The sequence below is a fragment of the Lissotriton vulgaris genome, chromosome 3_1 (assembly GCF_964263255.1).
Source record: "Lissotriton vulgaris chromosome 3_1, aLisVul1.2, whole genome shotgun sequence".
In the NCBI taxonomy this organism is placed as follows: Eukaryota; Metazoa; Chordata; class Amphibia; order Caudata; family Salamandridae; genus Lissotriton; species Lissotriton vulgaris.
In genome coordinates, this window is record NC_141689.1 from 1,138,586,081 (window position 1) to 1,138,613,290 (window position 27,210).

Sequence of the window (27,210 nt, forward strand, 5' to 3'; positions counted from 1 at the left end):
AATTAAGTACAAACAAAAGCACGGGCACTAAAGGGAACTACCTTTTGTGTGGATGTGTGCCGTATGAAAGAGCAACATGCAGTCACTCAAAGCAAAGTTAACCAGTGGCTGCAGTAGGCTGACCCTTGCTGTATGTTGTAGTGGGCATAAGAAATGTGAATGACACAACAACAGGTGAAATGAATGAAATGGGCTGGCTGAAAGCCCCTTTAAGTAAGTATATTATACATATAGTTTTTGTAAAATCAAAAGGTTTTGGGTAACACCAGACCTAAAAAAAAGCAGTTCTCTTTGCTATGTACTGCATCATTAGAAATAGCCTTTCCAGAATATTTGTTTGTTGGAAATATCAGTTGGGGTTTTGAGATCCATTGAGATACCATTCACTGGATGGCCTCATTAAACCACATAGTTAAAATAGTAAATGTCTATGATGCCATCAAATCCTCAGTGTTTCATTTTGGAGCTGTCTGAGGATTTCTCTCTGCATCCAGTTTTCAACAGACCATGTTTCTCACACTACATTTTGAATCTTTAAATATGGTCTGTGCAGCTTGCTTCCGTGCCTTTTTGAAAACCCCTTCAGTGACTAAAGTACTGGCCTAAATAATGTTGGATGTTAATGGCGGAAAGTGCATTGCATACCTGTGTCGATATTAATCTGTCACAATTTGTGTATTAGCCTCATTTAGTAACTGTACCTTCAGGAAACGACAGCAGAATCTCTTTTACATCCTATCAGGAGGAGGTTTTGGATGCTAATAATGTTCTCTTTTCTATAACCAGGACAGCAGGGTGTGCCTAAAGTGCATCACCCCTTAGTAATGTATATCAAAACATCTTCTGCCAAAATATTCTTTGTCAAATTTATAATACGTTTCACTGAAATGTCCCATGTATTCATATTTGATTAAGAATGTTTTGGCAGAGCATGTCTTGTCATGCATTATTAAAAGGTGATGAGCTGTAGCGCTCCCTGCAGTACAGGTTCCTCTCACTACATTAGGTTCTTAGAGTAGGGGATACCCTTTGTGGATTTTACACTTGTGACTGGCTCCTGTAATGTGACTGAAGTGTTCTTAGCTGTGACATATTAAATGTGTATTGTATCTTTGTTAGTTAAACTGATAATGTTTTATGAACAATATGTCGTCCCTCGCATTAACTTCAGTGGTCTGGTTACTTTTCATGCATGTATTCTACTGAAGTTTTGCAGATAAATCCCACAAGGCCCAGAACACTGTACAATAAATTGATCAATTCAATTATTGCAGAATATGTCCCCAGCGTTGACATAGTTCCTCAATTCAGAATATATCCTGCTCTGGAGTGCCACGTCATTTGTTGGAAACAGAATAATTTTGGGGTCAGGATCCGACCCAAATTCTGAGCACCCGCTGTTGAGTTCTTGAAACAGAAACATGATCACATTGTGACAAAGATTTCTTGGAATTCAGAGTGCCCGGCATCACTGCGAAGGAAAGACTATCTGCATTGAACTCACCGCGGTAGAGCGCTGCGTGGCGGAGTCGGAGGACGCCGTCGAAACAGTAGTCTTCCGGTAAGGTGAGTGGCATTGTGCTAGTAAAGAATATCAGTGAACCGAAGCGGCTGTGTTTGTTTAGGAACGCGTGCAGGACTGTATAAATATACAAAACTGTGAGCTAAACAAATCGGCGAGAGCAGGAGAATTGGTATTTAGGGGGGCCCATATATCCCTTCCGCATAACCAAGAGTGAAGCGGTGTCAGGGGTCAATGGTGATCTAACAGTTTCAACAACAGAGTTGAAAAATGGAAGCACGTGCGACGAAGCGCATTACAAAAGCGGCAACGATGTTTAACCGCATCGCTGCTGCGGCAATTTTTGCGCTGTGCGGCTGTTTTCCTTTTCCCGTGACACATGACGAGCTCAGCTCGTCATCAGCACAAGCCACCCGTGGCTGATGACGAGCTGAGCTCGTCATCAGCATCGAAAGGGTTAAACAAAATGAAGCACAAGATAATGTAACGGAGCAAACAGCGATTGTTCCAAGCGGTGCCAACCCAACCTTAAAACAAGAGTTTAACAACATGGAAAAACTATATAAAAAGGAAGTTAACAAAAGTTGGGAGATTATAGCATTAGAAAATTACATTGCAGTCAAACGTGTGCCTAGAGGCTTGCGCATCTTCACAATGGCCACACACCCAGATACAAAAGTGGAATTAATAAATGAATGGGTAGAAAATAATTTACAGTGCTCTTTGAACATGATGTGCATACTAATCAAGCATGCTAAAATAGACGTCATAGATCTTACGAAGAAACTAGCTGAAATGGAGGGAAAGATCAAAAATCATTCGAACAAAGAGGAAGTATCCAAATTGCGTAAGGAAATGGATTTAAGACTAGAAAAATACGAAAATGAAATCCAAGAGAGAAAACAAAGGAAGTTTAAAAGGGATGAACGGGACTACTCAGAGGGGAAAATACTAACGTTTGCCAGGAGGTTTGAAACCCTGAAGAAAAATTATCCATTACAATAAACAAGAATAATAGTAGAAAGTACAAGTGAATCTGACCTGAGTGAAGAGGAACAAATTCAGTCCACACTATTCCGTAAAAAAACAGCTACTAACAGCATATTGCATGGAACGAGCTTCCATCCAAAACCACTCGTGGAGAGCATCCCTTACGGAGAATTTATTCGAATGAAATGGAATTGCTCCAAGAAAGAAGATGCAGAAGAAAAGGTTGATGAAACTATGAAAAGAATAAGAAAAAGGGGCTATCATGAAATGACACAAAAGAAGTGTAGAAAACGGGCAGGACAAAAAATGAGGGAAGATACTCTGATTCAAAAGGTGACAACTAAAACGCAAAAAGCACAGGAAGCACCAAGATTCATTACAACATACAGCAAAAAAAGTAACATAATAACAAATAAAATCAAGAAATACTGGCATTTGATTTCAGGGGATCCAGACATTGGAAAATTGCTAGGATCTCACCTTATTGTCACCTACAGGAAAGCAAAATCATTAAAAGACATGTTAGTAAGAAGTCACTTTCAAGAGAAACCACAAACTAACTGGCTATTGGATCAGCAGAAGGGATTCAGAAAATGCAATGTATGTAAGGCCTGTAAGATCGGAAGAAACATGAAAGCAATACATGATCCCAATGGAAACACGATCGCAATAGAACAGAACATCTCTTGTACATCACAGTTTGTTGTATATGTAATAGAGTGCAACTGTGGAATAAAATACATTGGCAGCACGACATGCATGGTGATAAAACGTGTTCTTGAACACATTTGTGCTGTCAAAAATGGAAACATAGCATATGCCACGGCTAAACACCTATCACAATGCCAGAAGGGAAACTGGAGAGCAATGACTTACTACGGAATACATATGATCTCCCCAGAAGAACGAGGAGGGGACCAAATCAAGAAATTACGCCAGATAGAATCAAAGTATATTATAAGACTCAGAACAAAGTTCCCAAGAGGAATAAACATCAATGAGGAACTTTTTGTACACCTTGAATAGAGATAGAGACATAAGAGGAAAATAACTAATTGGCATTGGACAAAATGAACAATTACTCAAATTACAATCAGGGGGGTACTATACTGCATACTCATAAACAAGTTTAACATCATATAGCTGCACAGTAATGTACTGATGTAGATTAGTGAGAAGTACTAGACTCATAATATCATGCAATCATATAATCTTGCATTTAACACTGTTTAAATAATGATGCGCATGCTTTACAAAAGTACTAAACTCGTTGAATTATATTGACAAATTGAGTATAATGAATCACCGTGAAATAACACCCTGGTCACACAAAATGTCCTTTTGTATATATGTATAAAGTTAATTGAATTCAAAGGAGCACTACAAATCCCATAATGCCTCATTGTGGCAGAAGTGGGTATTTAAAGTGGATTAGAAAAAGGACTCACTAACCGTGATTAAGGCCATCCAGGCTGAAACGTGTTGGTTAATTGGGTTGTGGTGAAAATAAAACCATAAAGTGTTGCGTCATTTGTTGGAAACTATATATATATATATATATATATATATATATATATATATCAAAGTACAGTTCCTGACCGCCTATTTCACGGCGGAGCCAAGCCATACAGTACCAGATTAGTCAGAGATCGTTACATCAGAAGGAAGCACTAATTAAAAGAAAATAAAGTAACATAAGTTAATGAACAAGGAAAAGAAACACAAACAAAATGTACACCGGTAATAGCAAATATGCTATATACACGAATGGTAGTACTTAAAAGATGTATTTGATACTGATGTGAATAATCAGAGAAGGTGATCCATGATGGGAAGGTGAGAGAGAACACTATAGAAATTAAAGTTGTCAAAGCAGTTGACTGGCTGGAAGGATGGTTTTCAACTCATACTTAGAAGTGACTTCGGGAGAGAAGATATTTAAGGTATTTTCTTAAAGTAGAAAAGCAGGAATTGTTTATGGGAAGCATGAGGGAGAATATTCCAAGTTATAGGATTGATACCAGAAATGGACTGTTTCATTGTGTACATTCTTCTGAAGATTGACAATCAAGGAAAGAAAATTCTGAGCTTCTAAGAGAATGTTGAGTGCATGAAATAGTTGGCCTGTAGGACATAGTCTTACTATCACCTGACATTTAACATCTGCAGGGTTGGACTCAGCCACAGCTGTGACACTTGGGAGAATTATTCTGCCCTCCATTTCACACCTTCACTATAGTGATGAATGCATCTTTCATAGGATGGAGAGCCCATCTGGGGGACACATCAGTCAATGATTCCAGAGACCACAGGAAAAATTGCTGCACATCAGTCTTTTGCAGCTCAGAGCAATGCATGTAGCATTGAACGCCTTTCCCTCGATCGCGATCGGAGCTCAGGTTCAGATTCTGGCAACAAAATACACACAAAGTTCTGCACCAGACATTGTGACCGTATAAGGGATAAACAACTTTGTTCTGAGGGCCTATGTCTCTGGCACTGAAGTGCAGATAAACGAATTGGGCTATTATCAGCTCATCTAGTAGTAGCTGACAGAATGAAGGTAGAATGCTTGCACGCAGAGAAGTATAAACTGGAATTCCACTATGTTAGGAATTGAGTTTCTGATTGACAGAGATATGCACCCTGTCCAAATGGGAACCACAATCCTAATCAGGGTAAGCCAGATACACACCATAAATTAACTTGTGCTTGGCACAGAGCAGTCAGGCTTAACTTAGGAGGCAATGTGTAAAGTATTTGTGCAAGCAGTAAAACAGTGAAAACACCAGAGAAAAATAATCCACACCAGGTTGGAACAAGCATTTGCAATGCAATAGGTCTCGCATTATTAAAGTTAGAGCTATTGGCATTGTAAATGGCAATGCCTTTTATTTATGTTTTTGCCTTAAGCATTACAGTGCATATACTAGAGGTCTGCAAATGTCACATGCCCGAGCCAGAAATGTCCACTTGTGCAGGCTTCTGTTTGGTTGGTATATTATATGCAGCAAGTTGTGAAAGCCTATGCACATCATATGGGCAGCTGATATTTGCAGACTACCACATGCCTTTGGCTAATTCATATTAAATAGCCAGCTGATATTAGCCCAGTGCTTCAAACCTTTGGCAAATGCATTTTTTTGTGGACAATGAATGCCCAGTAGTGCAGGCCTCAGGGATAGGCAAGTGATGTGATCAGGGAACATTCGTCCAAATTTTAAATGTGTTTACATCTAATATTGAAGGATTATGACTCATGTTTCCAACATTTAACACAGCAGCAGCATAGTAATATTGATGCAAATAATCTCTGTGATGTTTGAGAGGTACCGTTTTGTCACCCACATTAAAAAGGAAAAACAGTATTTAAAACAATCTGTTTAAAAAACGAATTAGTCAAGTTAATCAGGGCAATACTCAGCTGCAGAGCTAGCTTTATAAGGAGGCCTCCTGAACGGCTCTTTGCCCATGCCTTAACATGTCTCCACTGCTGGGTAGGCCAAAGGTTTCTGACTCTCTAGGTGTAGTGCTGCTAAAAGATCTTCAGCAACATGTGCATCAGAAAGGGTACCTGAAAGTACAACTAATGTAAGAGGATACACAGATGTGTACTGCATCATTTTTGACCCTTTCCAAATCAGACACAAAGGCGATCTATAACAAGCAGTGCATGCGTGCTGCTGCTAGGCTCAACCTAAAAGGGTAAGTTACTGCAAAAGTGTAGTTTGTGAATACTGAAAAGTAGTAAACTTAATTAAAAAATGTAAATTCCCTCAAAATGTAGCTTGTGAATCCGGCAGCTAATACCTTGTTCAGTGCACCTAAGTATGTGTCTTGCATGTGTTATATTATACAAGTGAAAAACTTATAATCAAGTGTGAATGTGAGAGGTTCCAAAGCTTTTGACCCAAAAGTGGACAACACTACACAAAAGAACCAGTTGTTGTTGAATGGTTGCACAGATTGATGCTGTGGTGGCGCTGACTGATATTGTGGTGGCGACGAGTGATGCTGTGGCGGCGCATAGTGATGTTGTGGTGCCCCTGAGTGATGCTGTGGTGGAGCTGAGTGATGCTATGGTGATGCGATAGATAGAAAGAGTGAGGGTGATAGATAGAGGGAGGGCGACAGATATATAGAGTGTTATGTGGCATTGAGTGGTATTTGGAGTGTATGTTCCATTGCAGAGTGTGTGAGGGTGCAGAGTGTGTGAGGGTGCAGAGTGTGAGGGTGCAGGGTGCGCAGGGTGCGCAGGATGTGAGGGTGCGCAGGGTGTGAGGGTGCGCAGAGTGTGAGGGTGCGCAGAGTGTGAGGGTGCGCAGGGTGTGAGGGTGCGCAGGGTGTGAGGGTGCGCAGGGTGTGAGGGTGCTCAGTGTGTGTGAGGGTGCGAAGTGTGTGTGAGGGTGTGCAGTGTGTGTGAGGGTGCGCAGTGTGTGTGAGGGTGCGCAGTGTGTGTGAGGGTGCAGTGTGTGCAGTGTGTGTGATGGTGCAGTGCAGTGTGTGAGGCCCAATATAGAAGTGGAATGTTTCCTGGAGCAATGCATGTGGGTATATTTAATGCAAATATTTCAACCATCACATTTTTATTTTGCTATGTGAGCTACTCCTAGGTGACACCCTGGGAAATACAGGTATTCCAGAAGGGGCTTTGGGGGCATAATTCACTCTACAATAGGGACTTAAGGTGCACTACATTGATTGGTCCAAATAATGTTGAAACTGGTCCGATGCTGCTTATGTTCCCATTTACAGGTGATCTGGACTGGATAGCCTCTTCTGAGGTGAGATCTAGAATGACTTGCATACCACTGGTAACGCTCCATAATCAAACTCTGAGCATACATGCTGGAGTAACATACAATCCTGAGGGATGTAGTGGGTAAGATAAATTCAAGCATTCCATCCATCACATTTTGATTTTGCTCTCCATTCTTAGCCTGGCATTTTCCAGACCATTGCGCTCGGTTGTCCAATTGATTGAAATGGCGAGAACCTACGTTAAAACTATCAGTAGAGATTGGTTGCCAAGTAAAAGCCAAGGACCTCCACTTAGAACATCCCAGTTACACTTAACCCCAACCAAGATTCCCCAGCATCTGTTTGTAGGAAGTCGGGGTTCTGGGACTAAGGCATGGTGTGTCAGGTTGAACATACATTGGCTAAACCAAGAGGTCTGGCTTTGATGTGCTAATACAAGCGATCTTCATTTTTGCATGTTTGCGTTTCCATGCGTTACCCCATTAACGCCAGACCTGGCGGCTTTGCCATTGCTTGTAATTTTTAGGCAGCTGGGTTCTGTATCGTGAAGGGCAAGTGTGTGCCTGAATGTGTGTGGGAATACATCGCTAAGTATGTGTGGGGTTGTATGTGTGTGACTAACACACAATTAATGATGAAAATATGTAAAAATTGCCTGCTGAAGTGAAAATACAAAAATAAAACGACTGTCTTTTTTCTGTGGACAAGGCACGTGTGAGATAATGAAAAGAACGCATGATTATTCAGTGTACTTTTGACATGTAAAATAGCCCCCCATTTCCATGTGAAAACTCTTTAGGAGGTGGAAGGATACAACCATCCACCAATGGCATGAGATAAGAGAGCCTCAGCCCTGTATATGTATTTTTTAAAGTATTAGTACACTGTCACATATTGAAAACGATGATTGCAAGCCTCGTTTCAGCCACTCCGACCTCTCTGCGATCTCCTATAAAAACACATTCTTCTCCTGCCTTAGTTACTTACAACTAGTTAAATAAATTCCCAGCCACATGACCACTGACCTCGCTGCTGTAAAGGATTCTGACACACTTTCTCCGCCCGCAGGAGAGAGCTGTATAAACAGGCACACCGAGCCATTAAACCGAAAATAATTAGTTTTGCCTTCCCGCCCCGGCCCCTGCCGCTGCAGACGTCTCTCTGTATCACAGGCGCGCGCGGATCCCGGCCGCGGAAGGCCTCGGGCCTGGGAACACAAGGGTAGCGCGCGGGTCACCTCTGCGCACGCAGCGACGGGCTCGAGACCTAAAATGGCGGGAGTGAAAAAAAAAACAGACATGGAAGTGTACTGGTATTTATGGGCACAACATTCTCAGTTTTATCTCACGATCCACAACCTCCTGCACATTTTCCTCAAGTTAAAAGCCTTGCTCGTAGTGCAGAACCAACACCGAGCGCTGGGAATAGAGGGCCCTGTGCCAGGGCTACGTGAAGGATCACTCGAGGCAAGGAGAAGTGACGTTTTTAATATCCGTCATTTTACATTGAAATCCATTTCTGCCAGCCTTCCGCATAGCTGGGAAGAATTTTCTAACCTTACATTTGTGTTTGGAACTGGGAGGAAAAAAAACGCATTAAGTAACGGTACTGCCTGGAAGGAAGATGATCAGCTGCACATTAAAAAAGCACTGTTATCTTTTTATGATACCGCTGTGGATTTGCATTTCGAGTTGGAGGGCAGAACAGATGTGAAAGCTCGGGAAAACAAGGAAGACGCCGGCCTGCGACCAGGAAGTCAGGCAGGCCGGGCGGGACACGTGGAAACAGGAAGTAGGAGGGCGGGAGCCTACCCCGCCTCCCACGGAAGAGCCGCGGCTGTTTGGAGCACTGGAGCAGGCAGGAGCCTACCCTGCGCCCCGGTGCCGAAGGAGGGAGGAAGAGTCCTGCTGCCGGGCCCTGCAGTTGCCGATGAGGAGAGCCGCCGGACCAAGGAAGCCGGTGAGTGGGGCTTTGCCTTGTTGCTGAGCTGCGAGGGCGGGGGGCATGTGTGTGTGCGCGCGTGCGGCGGCGGGGGGCTGTGTATGTGTGTGAGCGTGCGTGTGTGTATGTGTCTTGGAGTCTGTGTGTATGCGTGTGTGTATGTGACTGTGGGGGGGGTGTGTGTAGGTGCGGCGGCGACAGGGGGGGTGTGTGTGCCTATGTATGCGTGCCTGTGTGCCTGTGTATGCGTGCCTGTGTATGCGTGTGGCTGTGCGCATGCGTGAATGTGGGTGCGTGTGCACGCAGTTAAATCCAGCCGCAGAGAAGCGCGTGGCACTTTCTTGTCCTCACTCCCCCGAGTCAGCTAGCTATAAGTCTCCAACCTGGACGCATCCTTCGGATGCGAATTCCAGGCGAGACCTAAAAACAGAGCTTAATTTAGTGAACAAAACAACAAGAAATCCAACAAGTAGAACTAGAGTTATGAATTTTTAAAGATTAAAGTGGAATATAGTGCCTAAAGGCATAAAGCGCCAACGTGGACATCTGGTCGCACTTGACTGGGGTAAATCCAAAATTTTAGGCCAATCGCGAAGGAGCGAGGGTTGGATACAAGGACGAACCCTGTCCTGCTGAAAAAGTACCTTTGAATGGAGAATGCGTCTGTTTCAAAGACCAGATGCCGGGAGCAGGGGAGACAATGCTTCAGCTTTGATCCTTTTGGATGCAGGTGATACATCTGTTCCGATCTGGATAGTCGAAGATGAGTTGTCGCTGAACCGTTCACGATAAAGGTAATTCATCGTCGCACTGCCGGCGATGCGGTGTCCTTGAGCAACCATGTGTCGGAGCTGAAGGAGATGCGTCTGTTCCCACCGGTGCAACAACAGCAATGTGTGGATTTTGTAGAAAACATCCAGAAAACCCACTTCCAAGGGCCCAGGACTAGATTGAAAACACTTGTCCGAATAGGACTCATATTTAGCAGAGTCCAGGGGCCATAGAAGAGTTGTTGAAAGTATTTGATATCCCTGAGAACAAAATCGCCAAACTAAAGTCTGCAGACAAAGGCAGGCAAGATCTAGCATGAAAGACCCATGCTGAACTTTGTGTGACTTTTTATCAAGAAAAGGGAAAAGGGAAAAGCCTTATATCTATCCAGCCCTATGAAACTGGCTTTCAAAAAAGAGCTTATGAGGATATAAAAGCCTCTCTAGAACTCAACTGTTGATTGTATAATTTTAGGAAGGAATCATTGATGCATGTGCCCCTGTTTAAAATGTTTAAGGTGCTACTGGTTAACTCTGATATTCATTTGGGCATAACACAATGTAATAATGCCATTACTGCATGTGTGAGTGAAACTGACGCCCAGCTTTCAACTAGATGTGTGAAATTCCTCAGTGAATTACTTAAGTTATTGAACTTATATTCATTGGGCTGATCAAAGTGGTCTATCTATTTTACATTATTTTGAAACTGCTGCTTAAGGCGATCCTATTATGTGCCTCCACTTGCAGCGCGCAGCTCCCCTGCCTGAGCCAGTAGATAGATACACAGCAGGATCTAGGCATGGCTGGCTCGTTTCCACCATAAAAGAATCCTGCTAATCGAATAGGAATCACCCGGACTTCTGAAGCCAAATTAAACTGCTTCACACACTGTACCAACTTGCTTATGAACTGGCTGCTCATGGACAGCTAGGACCAAAGAGAGCCACAGGACATTGGAATATGTACTTTATTAAACTCAATCTTATTGTGGTCTGCACTTTACTCACTGGCCTGTGTCCCTCTGTTCGATTGGACGAGATCCCCCTTCACCCCTGCCTCCTAACGAGCCCCTTGTCATTGGCAGTCCATTTTATATATTAGGATTTTTAGAATAGATTTTAAAGATATAAAGTATAAGTATTTTCATGATGCCCTAAAATTGATAATTGTATGCATGACCGGACTAACTGAGACATCATCTGACTTTGCTTTGTTTTAACTGTTTTCATGTTTTTGCTACATTGTGTCAGATCAGTCAGAAGAACTCCACTATCCTTGGTGCAAGAATCTACAGGAGCAGATGAGAGATCCCCAATACCCCTCTATGCTAACGAGCAAAGGAATTATTTTTTTCACAATGCTCAGCCTCCCCAGGGGTGAAAGGGGATTGGCAGATATGAGAGACTGCCTCGGAGTCAGCTGTGTCACCTTCTACTTTATCACCAACCACCTTCATATGACCTTCAATAGGGCTGGGCGTTCGGCTAACATAGAATCTGTAAATATAATAATATACTGATTTTAGTTCACTCCTTTTTTGACACTTTTAGAAATGCTCTACCATTCTATCTTCATTTACTCTCTCTCTTTGTAATGTATACTCATTCATTCCTTCTTTTCTTAAATTCCCAATTACCTAGGACTCCTGAAGAATTAGCTTCTCTCTGGGTTTTTGCAGACATATTTCTGAAGGTTTCAATAATTTTCAGGGAGTTGTCTTGCTCTGAGCGATTCCTCCTCGATATCGGCAAACACTATAATTCCTTCCAATTCTCTCTTTTAATATTGTCTTTAAAAGATATCATAGACTCATTGCTTGAGAATTTTGTTCTTTCCTTGTGAATACTTCTTTTTTAGTAGCAACAAGTCAGTCAGATAATTTCTAGCTCTCAAGAGCTCGTCTTTTTCTTTAACCAGAGTCCCCAATTCAGAACACTACTCAAAAAAGCATGCCCAATGTGCACACTAGCAATTGTAATATTGAAGGCGCATGGCAACAAAGGAATTTCTTGTCCGAAATTCCAGTCAGAAGGAGCATGAAGAAGAGACACTGCTCCCGACAAGAAAACAGTTGCCAGCGTGATAGCGCATTGGGTGCTCGTGCTTAAAAAGACGAGATTGTCAACGCCAATACCCAAAACATGGCTGCCGCCATAGAATACAGGCTCACTGGTCATGCGTTTGTCTCAACCATTAGTTCTCCAAAGGCTTTCGGACATCAGTTTTAAAAATAAGGTAAGTGAAGGGTTATTGCAATGTTTACATGAAGGGATGTCCTTTTGTTCTCTGTTGAGCTGCTGACATTGGAATCAGTCTTGGATTCTTGACACATTGTTACAGTTTTAAATTACTAGAAAAAATAAAAACCTACCTTACCAACCTACCTAAGACCTCAGAACAGAAGACCAGTCAGTAAGCCCTTGGAGTTACTTTGGTTCTAGGGATGTAGAGATGCAGGTGCAGTCCTTCTCACTCCCAGGCTCGAGGGACAGCAGAGCAAAGTCCAGCAGTGCCCAGCAAAGGGACAGTCCTTTCAGCAGCACAGCAGTTACTCTTCCTGGCAGAATGTCCTCCAGTCCAGAAGTGTACTGAAGTGATAGTGTCTGAGATACAGTACTTATACCCATTTGTGCCTTTGAAGTGGGGGAGACTTCAAAGAGAGGCTTTTAAGGTGCACAAAGTCCCTTTCCATTCTGCCCTGTCTCCAAACGCACTACAGGGGGGTATGCAGCTCATTGTGTGGGGACAGGCACAGCCCATTCAGTGGCAAATGTCAGCTCCTCCCTCCCATCCTGCCACGATGACCCTTCACGATGTTAATGGCCCTTCAGGATGTGGATGGCCCATCGGCCACACCTAAGCTCCCTATGTGTGTGGCTGTCTAGCGGGAAAGCACAAAGCCCAAATGTCACCCACACCAGACATGTATTCAAAGACAGACAGAGGCACAGAAGGGTTAAAGTAAGCAAATGCCAACTTTCTAAAAGTGATATTTTCAGACTTGCAACTTAAAATCCAGCTTTATCATAAGTTTTGATTTTTAATGGTGAGTCCAGAAACACTAAACTTAAAAATGTCTATATTTTCCAAATTGGAAATTACACTTATAAAGTGTCATAAGGTATTTCCAACGTTAACCTATGGGAGAAATAGACCTTGCGTTAGTGAAAAATGAATTTAAGAGTTTTACACTACCAGCACAGTCCAACATCTTAAATGCACTGCACTCTGCCCTTGGAACTGTCCAGGACCTAACGTAGGGGTGATTTATATGTTTCAAAAAGGAAGGTTTAGATCTGGCAAGAGCGTTAACTTGTCAGGTCGACATGACAGTTGAATACTGCACACAGGCTCTGCAATGGTAGGCCTGAGAAATGCTTAAAAGGCTTCTGGAGTGGGTGCCACAATCGGTGCTGCATGCCCATGAACAATGGTGGATTCAACCCAGATCTGTGACTGGGGGTGGGTGTCTGAAAAGTTTAGGCACTCCGTTCATCATCTCCTTGTATTTGCTTTGTTCGCCCTAAGTTGGCAGGGTATGCCCAGACGTGGGTCCTTTGCCACTGGATTCAAGCTAGCCTGGCTGATGAGGGCTGTTAACCCGAAACCGGTCCCAGGATGTTTGTTTCCGGTCCAGGGAAGACATGGCTTAGCAGTTCGGGCTGGACTGTTCCCATGAGGCCCAGAGTCATGACTGATTGGCCATAGCTGTGTCTGAACTGGGGTGGCAAAGTGAGGTAAAGAACGATGATGGATTCAACCAAGATCTGTGACTGGGGGTGAGTGTCTGAAAAGCTTCAGTACTCCGTCCATCATCTCCTAGGGCCAGATTCACAGAACTAACTTAAGACAAAATCCTAAACTTACTACCATTTTGGTATTCACAGAAGGCACTTACTCAATTTGGTATTCACAGAAGGCACTTACTCATTTCAGTAGTCACAGAAGTTAGGAGTCCTAACTTTAGGACTCCTAAATGCCTTCTGTGAATACCGAAAGTCTTAAAGTTAGGATTTTTCTCAGTTTAGGAGTAGTAAAGTTAGGACTCCTAAATGCTTGCTGTGAATACCGAAAGTCTTAAAGTTAGGATTTCTCTCAATTTAGGAGTAGTAAAGTTTTACTACACTTAAACTGAGAGAAATCATAACTTTAAGACTTTTGCTTTTCACAGAAGGCATTTAGGAGTCCTAAAGGTAGGAGTCCTAACTTTACTACTCCTAAACTGAGAAAAATCCTAACTTTAAGACTTTTGGTATTCACAGAAGGCATTTAGGAGTCCTAAAGTTAGGACTCCCTAACTTCTGTGAATACCGAAATGAGTAAATGCCTTCTGTGAATACCAAAGTGAGTAAGTGCCTTCTGTGAATACCAATATGGTAGTAAGTTTAGGATTTTGTCTTAAGTTAGTTCTGTGAACCGGGCCCCTTGTGTTTATTGGGGTGCGGGTACAACTGAACCGCCACGACATGCCACCTGTGAATACATAAGCCTATAAAACTATAAAAGCTTGCAATATCTCTACAGGGCCATAGGACAAGACTCTATACAGCCACTGGACCAGTTGAGAAACCAGTGGGGGGGGGAACACATTGACTGAAGGACAAGGACTGGGAGAACATGCTGATACGGACAACCAAAGTATCCCGAAACACACGTTTCAGTCTGATTAGCTTTTATATACTTCACCGAGCATACATAACCCCAGAACGTATCAATCAATACTTTGCTAGAGACAACACCAAGTGCCAACGGTGCAATGTGCACGGGGCGAAGTTCATTACCATGATATGGAGTTGCCCATCCTTGACGCACCACTGGCAGGATGTGACTCGGGAGACAGCTAGGACACCGGCACATGTCCTGCTCAGCCTGTTCCCTCACACCACCAAAACTAGGAACACGGACAGGTTCCAAGATCTCACCTTCATACTTGCGAAGCGAGAAATTACTAGCAGATGGAAGACTCCGGACGACCCCAATGTTCACAGATGGAAGCAAGAGCTGGTGAAATGGGCTGGATGCGAAGGCAAGGTTTTCATTTGCAATGCAAGAGTTGGGATAGGCAAGATGGAAAGGGCTCAAACATGGGAGGTTTTGCCAGAAGAACAGAGGAGCGAAAGCCGAGAATCAGAGGCTTCCACTCCAGAGAGACCGTCACAACAGGAGAACCCCCAGAGGCAAGATAAGGATAGGGTCATAGTACAGAACCCGGGAGATGGGGACTCTTAATACCCTTAGCCCCGGGTGGGCTTATACATGGAAAGGAGGTGACTGGGAAAGCAAACACACACAGCCAGATACAGAGGAAATTAATTATTGAGCTCACTACATGATGTTCGGAGACAGCAGTGCGGGCGGGGGGGCCGTTGAATGTTAGTTACCTTGTTGGCGGGGTGGGGGGGGTAATTGGGATCTGCATAGTAGATTCCTACTAAGCAAAGGATGAGACTGAGGACACCAGGAATAATACGCATTTGTATATGCATAATATGTACTAAGATTTACTGACCAGGCGAATGCTAAGAAATTACCTGAACCACCATTAGCGAAATGGCTGACTGTTATGTAAAAGGCAATAAAATCTGTTTAAAAAAATAAAAATCATCTCCTTGTGTTTGCTTTGCATGCCCACTAGTAGCATTTAATTTACAGGCGCTGGGAATATGTAGTGCACTTTATTAGGGACTTATAAGTAAATTAAATATGCCAGTTGTGGATAAGCCAATGTTACCATGTTTTAGGGAAAGAGCACATGCATTTTAGCTTCGGTCAGCAGTGGTAACATGCCCAAAATCCTAAAGCCAGCAAAAATGAAGTCAGCAAAACAGAAGGTCAGAAGACAAAAAAGTCAGGGGAAACCACACCCAGGACGCCAGGTCTGTCACACCATTAGGTACTAAAACCGTTTTTGAGTCTCAGGTCTCCGGACGACCATTTTTTCACCATAACTCCGAATGAACAGTGCTTCTTGGTTGAATAACCTTGTGGACTACCACTTGAAGATGGCTTTGCACTAGGCAGGATGTTATACCTGTATTACGCGTTTCCACTATTTGTCCTCAGACTTAGCTTCACTCATTTAATTAGAGAACAGTTGGCATGAGTCACACCCATTGACTCAGACTTTACAAGGAACCTGGGTACTCAAGCCTCTTGAAGCCCATTTTAGAGCCACCATAGCTCCTTCCTTTAAGGCTTCGAGCCTCAAAGGGCTCTGCCTGTGTAAATTTTGACCTGACAGCCCATCTGCTACAGGTACCTCTGGTCAAAGTGATGGTCACCCCACCATATTTTGTGCATGATGACTTCCACTTGTTTTCCTTAACGGGACCACCATGCGAGGAAAGGGAAAACATACTAATGTCCTCATGCACAGAGCTAATATTTCATTTTGTTTTCAAGAGTGTATTCTGTGTTTTAATTGCTACGTTGAATGTTCTACTTCGGTGTATCTTCCTTTTCTCTTACAGAATGTTGATGACTCCTGTACGCCTCTGTTATGTATCCAGTTTCCTTTTATCCTCAACCTACTTGCAAAGCGTCAAGTGCTTCAAATTGATTTAGCTCTCAAACAAAAGGTACAGTTGCATTGTTTTTAGGGTTCCTAGTTTTATATTTATTTTCTTGAAATTTCCGTCTGTATTTGTCCATATTTATTATTTGCTAATTTCTTATCTGTAATTAAAAGTACACTTGTACTTGGTTGCCTGACAGGTTTCAATGATCTGAACACCCATAAATAATAAATCAATAGACCTGTCTGTATGCATAAACATTTTAGTATCAAAGTGTACACATCTGCAGCTGTTTAAGCCTTATTCCTAAATGTTCTCTTTTTTTTAGTTGCCTTATTTGTCATTTCAGACAGCTATTTGTCTGGCAGCAACAACTGACAATATTTATAATCACACAAAAAATCATGATTTCCAGTTCGAGGCATTTGAGCTGCAGAGTGTACACTATGCATAGATCGCCATCTGGTGTTGGGCTCGAATGTTTGCATGTTGTTTTTGTCTTCGAAGAAGTCTTGTAGTCACGAGGATGGTGACTCCTCCTTCGGTCGACAGTGCGCATGGGCTTTGGCTCCATCGCTAGATTGTTTTTTTCCGCCATCGGGTTCGGATGTGACTTGGTGCGCTCCGGATCGGTATCATTATCGAACCCCCTTTGACACGCAATCACAGTTAACCGACGGTATTGTTTTGATCGCGTGCCTTCGATGCGCACCCTCGACAACTTCGATTACACTTCGACGCCTGCGAACCTCGACACGGGCCGTTGGGCCTACCAGAGCCGATAGAGACAGGTGTCGATGGAATGGACTCCACTTAAAAAATGTCCACAGTGTGGTGCTAAGTTTCCACACTTGGACCTCCTTCCCGTTTGCAATCTATGCCTCTCTCCGGAACATCAAAAGGACGATTGTGAAGCTTGCCTCTCATTTAAATTGAAATAAACCCATCCGGGATCGTCGAGCTCAACGCCACAATATGCAGCGAGGCACAGGTTCCATTCCGGACATCTTCCATCCAGGTCCCGATAACCTTCCGGAGCCAGAACAAGAAGAGATTCCGGACTCCGAAGTAGACGTCTCCGACGTTGAAGATGACTTCACCCCGGCTCAAAGGGACGTGAGTACTGAAACCCTAACCCCAACCAAGTACATACCAATGGCTCCGGTAACACCTTCGCCTTCGGGCTCAGGTTCACACAGTACAAATCTTCTAATGCCCCGCCCCCGGGCCCGGCACCGAAGGACATTGAATAGCCATCCGGCTCGCGCCAACCATCCGGTACAAAAAAAAAAACTCTGCACCTAAAGCTCAGTCGTCAGAGTTGCCACGCCCTCTTCCACTGGCACTGGGAAAACATTGGGCACCAAAATCTACAAAAGATTCCTCTGCATCGAACCACTCCGATAAAGCATCGGCACCAAAGCGACCGGATAAAGCATTGGCGCCGAAGCAGCCGGATAAGCAATCGGCACGGAAACAGCCGGATAAAGCTCCAAAGGACAGACAAATCTTCTGCACCAAAGCACACAGAAAAGACTTTTCACCGAAAGCTTCAGAGCCAAGACCATCAAAAGACAAGGCACCGAAAGCTTTGAAATCGGGAAATGATGCTGTACCGGACAATGTCCCAAAACATCCAAAAACAGCTCCCAAAGAGAAATCTTCGACGCCAAGTAAGCCTATCGATCCCGAAGAGCTTTTCTTTCTGGATCCAAAACAAACTACTATCTTTATTCACTCAAAGACTGGTCACATAGTCATCAACCCACCTACAAAGAGGAAACCAGAACATTTGCCAAAAGCTCCAGTTCCTCCAAAGAAGATTCATATAGCTACTAACACTTCACCACCACCTTCACCTCCACCACCAGTTAACCCTAATTTAATTATTTCGCCACCTCACTCTCCACAATCAGAGGATAGTGAAAATTCACAAGGGGATGGGCAATTAGATGAAGACGTAATGCCATTAGATCCTAATGATTCACCACAGGAACCAGACCCATGGCATGATTGGTTGTATGACTTAACAACTACTGCCTAAACCACGACTTCTGGATCAACGAAGGCTAAACCACGACCATCACTTAACCACTACATTTTAAACCTTTACTCCATAAACCACGAAAAAATTAGATTTAATGCCATTTTTTTTCTAAAATACTTTTTTAGGTCTGTTTTCAAAAACGAGCACACTGATCATATGCTGTTCATTTTTAAATTAAAGCTACACTGCCATCTTCTGACATAAACTGGTAATTTATGTTAACTAATTTCTTCAACAATCTATTTGTTTCGATTTTAATCTTCACGTATTTTTCAATCTATATATAAAAAATTTTAATCGTATTTGTGGGGGGGAGTCCCCCCCCACACCCCCATTTACCCTTTTAAATGAGTTCCTAGCATGCTCCGGTGTTTTAAAAGTCGTGGTTCCATCCTTCGTTGTTTCTTCATTCATGGATGTTTCCTTCGTGGTTCAGCCCTCTTCGTTGTTCAATCTTCGTTGTTCAGGTGAGCCGTTCTTGAAACATTGTGGTTTAGGATGTTTCCCGGCATGATTATCATACTGATCCTGATCTAACAAATGATCCGGACTTCTACCCCACAAAACCATCCCCACCAGATGACAATGTGGGGATTGCCCAGCTAATCAACAGAGCAGCTACAAACCACAAGGTCAAACTTCATTCAGACCCTGTAGATGAGGATTTTTAATGGGAGACATTTGCCCAACCACAAAAATCTACTCATGTCTTACCCATACAACAAGGCCTTCTTAAACATGCTTCTGGGGTGTTCAAAGACCCAGTTAGAGCTAGGGTTCTTAACCCCAGAGTAGATAAAAAATACAAAGCAGCTCCCACTGAACCTATGTACATCAAAGGCCAGCTTCCCTTAGATTCACTAGTAGTTGCTAATGCACGCAAAAGGGCAAACGCCCAAGGTTCAGGTGGATGCTTCCATTCAAAACATCATCTGTTACCTTTTGCATCTACAACAATGTAACCTAGCATATACATCTATAAGACTACATTTAGTTGCCATAGCGGCCTACCTGCAAAATAGACAACATTTGTCTTTGTTTAGAGTTCCCGCAATCAAAGCTTTTATGGAAGGACTTAAAATAATTATTCCACCAAGAGCTCCACCCTCTCCAGTGTGGAATCTCAATATAGTCCTTACCAGACTAATGGGTCCTCCATTTGAACCTTTACACAAATGTGTACTACAGTACCTTACTTGGAAAGTAGCATTTGTAGTCGCCGTCACATCTCTCAGAAGAGTGAGCGAACTCCAGGCAATAAATATACAAGAACCATTTTTACAAATTCATTATAACAAAGTGCTTCTTAGAACAAACCCAACATTTTTACCCAAAGTAGTATCTGTCTTCGATTTAAACCAGTCTGTTGAACTACCAGTAGTCTTCCCTCAACCAGCCTCAGTGGCAGAAAGAGTTCTACACACCCTTGAGATTAACAGAGTATTTACTTTACTACATAGAAAGAACGAACTCCTTTAGAAAGACCAAACAACTTTTCATAGCTTTTTCCCCACCTCATAAGGGCAATCCTATATCCAACACAGGAATTGCAAGTTAGATTGTAAAATGCATACAAATATGCTACCTTAAAGCCAAACACATGTTAACTATTCCCCCTAGAGCTCATTTTACATGTAAACTAGGGGCATCTATGGCATTCTTAGGGAACATTCCCCTGGATGACATATGTAAAGCAGCAACTTGGGCCACACCACACACCTTCACAAAACACTATTGTGTAGATGTGCAAGCAAAACAACCAGCTAGTGTAGGCCAGGCTGTATTAAAAACACTTTTTCAAACTACTGCAACAGATACAGGTAGCCATCGCTAAGGAGGATACTGCTATATAGTCTAAGCATAGAGTACAATCTGCAGCTCATATGCCTCGAACGGAAAATGCTACTTACCAGTATGCATCTGTTCTTGGCATGTAGAGCTACAGAGTTGTGCATGCCCACCCTCCTCCCCGGATACCTCTATCCAATCCAGTATTATCTTAATTAGATACATCACACATGGACATCTTTCTGTTTCTCACTACTCCATCTAACCCTACTGGCAAAACAATCTAACGATGGAGCCGAAGCCCATGCGATTTGTCGACCGAAGGAGGAGTCACCAAACTCGTGACTACAAGACTTCTTCGAAGACAAAAACAACATGCCAACATCCTAGCCCAACACCAGATGGCGATCTATGCATAGTGTACAACTCTGCAGCTCTACTTGCCAAGTACAGATGCATACTACTTTTTCCTTTTTATCCACATTGAAAAATTAATACAGGAAGGAAACGAAATTGTTTTCTGTCTGTAGTTATCTGTAAAGATCAGTAAGAATGGAAAACAAGGAGCCTTAATTGTTTTGTATAACTAGTTATCAGCTGATTAATTCATTGGTGTTTTCTATGTGGTGTTCTTAGAAAAAAACAATACATTTAAAAAGGCAAGTCGCAAAGAAAGTGTCACTGCGACTAATCGAACCAAGCATAGTTCATCAAAGGTGGGGATTTTTTATAACTAACAACTAAGCTCATGTTCATTATACTCTTCTGTCATCAATGAGCATTTATGTATGTTTAATCTCATCTCTGCTATCAATACTACACCCAAAGCAGTCACACTGTGCCCACAGTACTCACTCCACCTTGCAACACTGACACTAGATCCTACACTAAGCACTCCATGCATCACAGCAGTTACAACTTTGTACTTTGCAGTTTAAATGAATTGGCTGTTCGCGTGATGGGCTGTGACAAAAGATGATCGTACAAACAATATCTGGGTTGCTTTATATACTGGAGTACTAACATGCACTAAGATTAAATTCAGAAATACCTTTAAAAATTATTTTTCATAGAATATTTTCTGGTATCATGGAAAACAAGCTAAAGTATAATTAATTTGAAGAGACACTGACATTTTCACGTATTGTTCCCTTCTCCATAAACATACATTTATTTTATTGCTTTTGCAGAAATGTTAAATTACTTTTTCCTTATTGGATTACTGGTAACTGATAAAACACTATCTAAACATTTAGTTAATTTAATTCCTCAATATTTTTGATTTTTTTATTATATTGAATTTCACTTTGTGTACTCCACTTGTACTTCAATTGATTTAAAAACCTGAAAACTTTGAAAAATCATTCATAATATCTATCACATGTTTAACGGATTGTCTTGCATTCAAACAGTGTAGTCATAATATCATTTGCATACAGCATTAGTTTACCTTCTCCTGAAGCTAAATCAATTTCCTTACTGTTCTTACAATTCTTGACGCAATAGAGAGGGGCATTGAATGTCAACTAAAGCACTAACTGATGCAATGATTGGGACAACCTTTTCTGGTACCTGTTTCAATCAGGAAATAATTAGAAATAAAGTCACCAAAGAATGACCAGATGTCTCAGGTTTGTGCAGACAGTCCTAGCTTTTCTTGGTCTGTCTCAGCATCTTTATGGTTTATTAAAATTATAACACTTTCTAGTTTTAGGGAGATTAGATCATAAATAGAGTGCACACTCACATTTTCTCTGACCCTCTCCAGTTAAATCACTGCATGGGCAGAAGTAAACTGTTTTAAAGACTCTCTTGCTGTGCTTCAACTCGGGTTCAAACAGCAAAGCAGAATGGAAAGAGTGACAAATCAGCTTCTGAGAAGACCCTCAACTGACGCCTTAGATCATCAGCCTTTCTCTTGGCTTCATCACAGTGAATGATAGAAAAGGCAAGCTTGTTAACTAAGGAATACACATGTTTCCAAAATTTTATTTTGAAATGTAGAGATATTTTCACAACTTTTGTTTAAATTTATATTTATGCAATATAAATAATTATTTCATGGATCCATGTGCCTCCTCTGTCACATTCCTCTCTGCTTTATTGACACACATTGATCCATATCTTGTCCAGGTTTTATAAATTCCTGAAACTTTCAGTTTTGTTTTTACCTTTATAAATTCAAAACTACAAGTCCCAGAAAGTAAAGAAACCAGACTGAAGGAGCTGCTCATGGGCAACTTGATATCTGTAATTTTGTCTTCGGACTAGTCAATGCTTTCTGAAATAAAGCAAATTACATAATCTCTAAAACTTTAATCTTTCTTGCCATCCCACAAATGTATGACTTATAGTCTATTTATCGGTTTGTGAGATGTGCCTGTGTAGTTATTCTGTGATAGTGGGTGCGGCCATTATGGTTCTTGTGAAGTCATGGTCAGTGCCAACATTTAGTCCTGCATCTTTGTCAATTGGCCGTTCGAGTTTTTGCCTTTGAAAATATGGTCACCCGAAGTCACCACGATTATTCTTAGCTGATGGTAAGTTGTATATTATCTTTATCATATTAATTAAATTAGGTCCTGCACTAAATGTAGTCATGTTTATAAACATATATTCTCATTCAACTATATCAAATGCTTTCTCTGCGTTTAAAGATAGAACAATCTTAGGTCACAGGGAATATTTTTCTGTCCAAAAGAAATGTTGCAAAACTCACACTTTACTTCTTGAAGACCAACCTGGAACAAATCCCACTACAAGTTTGTTCCACTCATTTTGTCTCTAATTTTCGCTGATTGGGCGACAAGGCTTTGGAGGGGGGTTTCTGATTTTTCCTATTTAACAGAGGAGCGTGCTCCTTTGTTTCCAGCCTTCCCCCTACTTTAACTTTTCCCTTCTCCCTGCTTCTCTCCTTAAATCTACACGTACGTCACTTGCTAGGTGGTGTGACACTTGAGTGGATGCTACAGTGAGAACTTTAAGAAACTGCTCAATGGTTGTAGTTTTTATCTTCTTTTGAGAGTGTTTTAGTTTGTGCCTTCCTTCCTAAAGTTAAAGTTGACTAATTCACCCTGACTTTTGGCTCACCAAATTTATTTCGTGTAATTTGTCTAACAAACAGAGAAAGATCTCATTATTCCTCAATCAATCATATGAAGCGTGGCTCACAAACTGGCATTACCATTTCACAACCAAGAAGGCATCTCAGTCAATCCCTTTTAAATTATTATCTTAGACAAAGCTTGTAGATAGGTTCATGAAGTTATCACAAATTTACAAGAATCCATTTCTTGTTTCTTTAATAACTCAAAACCTACTGAAATGATGTACACGAACAAAGGGTCTATTCTGATGGAATGTAGTCTACCTTCATGTCAAGTTTGGTGTAAACCTATCCAGTAGTTCTTGCGTTATCAGATAGCAAATATGAACTTGGGGAGTTTGTAGAAACCCCTTGAATTATGATTTCGGTTAACTGTGACACTCTTAAACTATTTAAAACAAATTTTGAACAAAGAGCCAGTTGGCAGATGGGTCAAACCTGTGTCAAATATAGAGGATATTTGTCAAAAGAATCAGAAGTTATTAACAAAACAAAGCACCATTTCCTATGGACTAAGATCACCACAATGTGTGGGGCTGTGGCAATGGGGCTGTTTGTGTGTATGTGTTTTGTAAAATACAAAAAATATCAATACAGTGTCTTTAAATAGCCTTTGTTATTATAGTTGGACAGTCTTTACCTCTGTAAAGAGTGTTTCAGGACCTACACTTAAGCAGAGTGTTTATGAATTTATTGAAGATACCCTTGAAGGAGAATGGTTGTTAAAGGTAGGTCACTTTGGGTCAGATCTAGAGTTTAGAAGATGGCACTCCATCCGTCAGGGTGGCAGAGGACATTATATCTGTCACTCTGATAAACTATTGTCCACCCAATTTAAAGTTCACCTCTGACCCTGTGGTGATCTCTGTACTGTGACAGGGACTGCCCTTATAGCAGTTCTTGTCAGGAGATAAACATTTTGGTAGATGGCTGCTGCCAATTTTGATGTCTGCCACCAAGCATTTTTTTAAACAAACTCAAAGTGGGAGTTTGTTATTGAAAAACAAAAAACTAAAGATCCCCACACCTAGGGAGTTTTTTTCCCTAGGTGTAGGAGTCACTAGTTGCTTTTTTCTGTCCCTCACCACCAGGTTTTCAACTTTTTGCGATGCCCTTACTCCCTTACTCCCTTCAGGCCATGAGATGGGTAATAAGGGAGAAGCACGCGTTATGGTGAAACGTAAGTAGATTTAATCCATATCAGAGACAGCTTGAACAACCACCATAGAGAGACGACTCAGCAGGTCATCCGTCAGCTTTGGAATTACCAGAATCGTGAATCGCCCCCAACATTCCACTAACACTAGAACACTGCACACCTTTCCCCTTAATAAGAAAAACAACAAAATAAATACATAAAAACATAGGAATAAAAACATGGAAAGCTATTATATACAAACAATAGATCATAAATACATTAACAAAATCAAAAAGAATAAATTAATACTTCATCAAATCTTTCAGTTTCATATTCACATTCTTGACACATGAACTTCTCCTCATTTCCAGCACACATTCTTTGCCAATAGATTGAGTAATACTGTGTGCCACTAGATTATCCAAATCAGTAGTTGGAACAGAGCCTTGTGCAACACCAAACTTGCTTGCACTAACATTAGACTCACTCAAATCCTGGGCATTCGGACCATCATAAATAACATTAGAACCAGCAATCCATTCACAATCTTCATCAAACTTGCTATGAGAAAATCACTTTATCAGACTTGCTCTGTCCTTGGAAACGTCAGTGCAGTCATCACTCGTAAACCCATGTAACTTCTCACCGACCTGAAATGTCCACTCCCAATTGTCTCCAAAACCCCTGAGCATATTTGATGGGTGTAACATCAACAGTTAATGGTTTGACAGACTTGTCACTCCGAGCACAAGGAGAACATTCCCTGACCCATTTGTCAACCATGCCATCAATACCAGGCCACCACTAGAACTCTCTTATTCTTCTCTTAGTGGTGGACATTCCCATATTACCCTCATGGACCAAGGCACAAATCACCTCTCTCAGTTTCTGTGGCGGAACAATCTTGTCGACTCTCATGACAATACCCTGTAAAGACCTAAGCTCCTTGTGAATTTTGAAAAACAAAAGCAGTCCCCTACAACTTCCTCTCTTCAGGCCAACCTTTGCGCAAAAAGTCTAAACTTCACGCAGAATACAATCATCCTTCTTAGCATCTTTCCATTTGTCATCAGAAATAGCATTAGCTGAATACTCATCCACCAGGCTATTATTGACATAATTTTTATTAAAACCATGTCACACTCCTCCTCATCCTTGATCTCAGCAGCATCCACTAAAGGTAAACGTAACATACAACCTCCATGAATATTCACTCGACCTGGAACATACTCAGCCACACACCGATATTCCTGCAATTTGGCAGCCAACCTGGCTAAGCGAGCTGTCAATGTTCTACCAGCACCAGGCGCTAACATATTAATCAATTAATTATGGTCAGTCCTTAACCGAAATTTGTTTCCCCATAAAAACTGACAGAAGTGTTGGACTGCCCATGTACAGGTTAGCAACTCCTCCTCAATAGTAGAGAGCACTCTGAGTCACAAAGCATTCTTAAGGCATAGGGTACCACATAATTATCTGTACTATCCTTTTGCATAAGCACAGCACCCAAACCCACATGACTAGCATCCACTTATACAATACATTCCTTGCCAGTAACATAAGATTTTACAAAAGGAGCACAAACAATTTCTTTCTTAAGTTCATCAAATGACATTTGTTGTTCTTTTCCACATGCACATTTTGTGTTTTTCTTTAATAACATACTTAACGGATGCACTTTGGTAGAGTAACCTTGTACAAATTTGCCATAAAATTCAGTTAAACACAGAAACAATACTAGTTAGGAATACTTTGCACATGGTTGAATTTTGACCTGATGCCCTCACTGGAAATTTCATGACCCAAATACTCAACTTTGTTCTGCCTGAATTTGCATTTAGAAAATTTCAAAGTCAACCCTTTATTTTGTACCCATTTAAATTTTTGTCATGTTCTTCACTTGTTCTTCCAAAAATTAAAATGTCATCCTGGAAAGCAACTACCTTCTAAAACGTTCTTCATTAAGCACTGAAAAACAGAGGCTGCACTTGCTAGACCAAAAGGCATTCGCAAAAGTTTAAACATACCTTCTGGTGTTACAAAGGCTGTTAACCGTTTAGATTCCTCATGCAACTCTACTTGGTGGTAGGCACTTGCTAAGTCAATTGTGAAGAAAACAGAAGCACCGGATAGGGTAGATATTAATTCATGTATATTGGGGAGAGGATGTTTGTCAACCTAGATCTCCTTATTCAGGCTGCATAGACACACAAACAGAGATCACCTGTACCCTTAAGGGATAAAACAATGGGAGACACCCAAGGTGAGTATTCTATGGGTTCAATTGTATTCTTCTGAACCAAATCATTTAACATGACTTTAAGTTTCTCCCGATAGGCTAAAGGTACATTTCTCACCTTGTGCCTGGCAGGTATTGCCTCATTCTTAAGAATAATCTTATCTCTAAAATTCAGAGATCCATCAAACAGGTTTGGAAGTATTTCTCTGACTCCACTGACAAGTTCTTCATTGTGAACAGAAACAACATAAACTGGTGGAGTGGCATTGGGGTCTACTCTTAAGCCCATTTCTTGCTGATGAGGCTATCCCAAGATAGCCACTCATTTAGTAGCTACACCTACCTTCCCTCTCGGTTCTTCTTCCTTCAAATCTAAATCTACCCATA

At 41.7% G+C, this 27,210-nt stretch overlaps 1 protein-coding gene across 1 annotated transcript in view; it reads left to right on the plus strand.

Moving 5' to 3' along the window:
- LOC147727569 (E3 ISG15--protein ligase HERC5-like) overlaps window positions 1–27,210 on the plus strand; it is a 479,269-nt gene that overhangs the window by 253,721 nt on the left and 198,338 nt on the right. Inside the window, exon 15 of the mRNA XM_086963137.1 lies at window positions 16,458–16,565. Coding sequence (XP_086819263.1) covers window positions 16,458–16,565 — 108 coding nt within the window. The remainder of the gene's footprint in view (window positions 1–16,457; window positions 16,566–27,210) is intronic.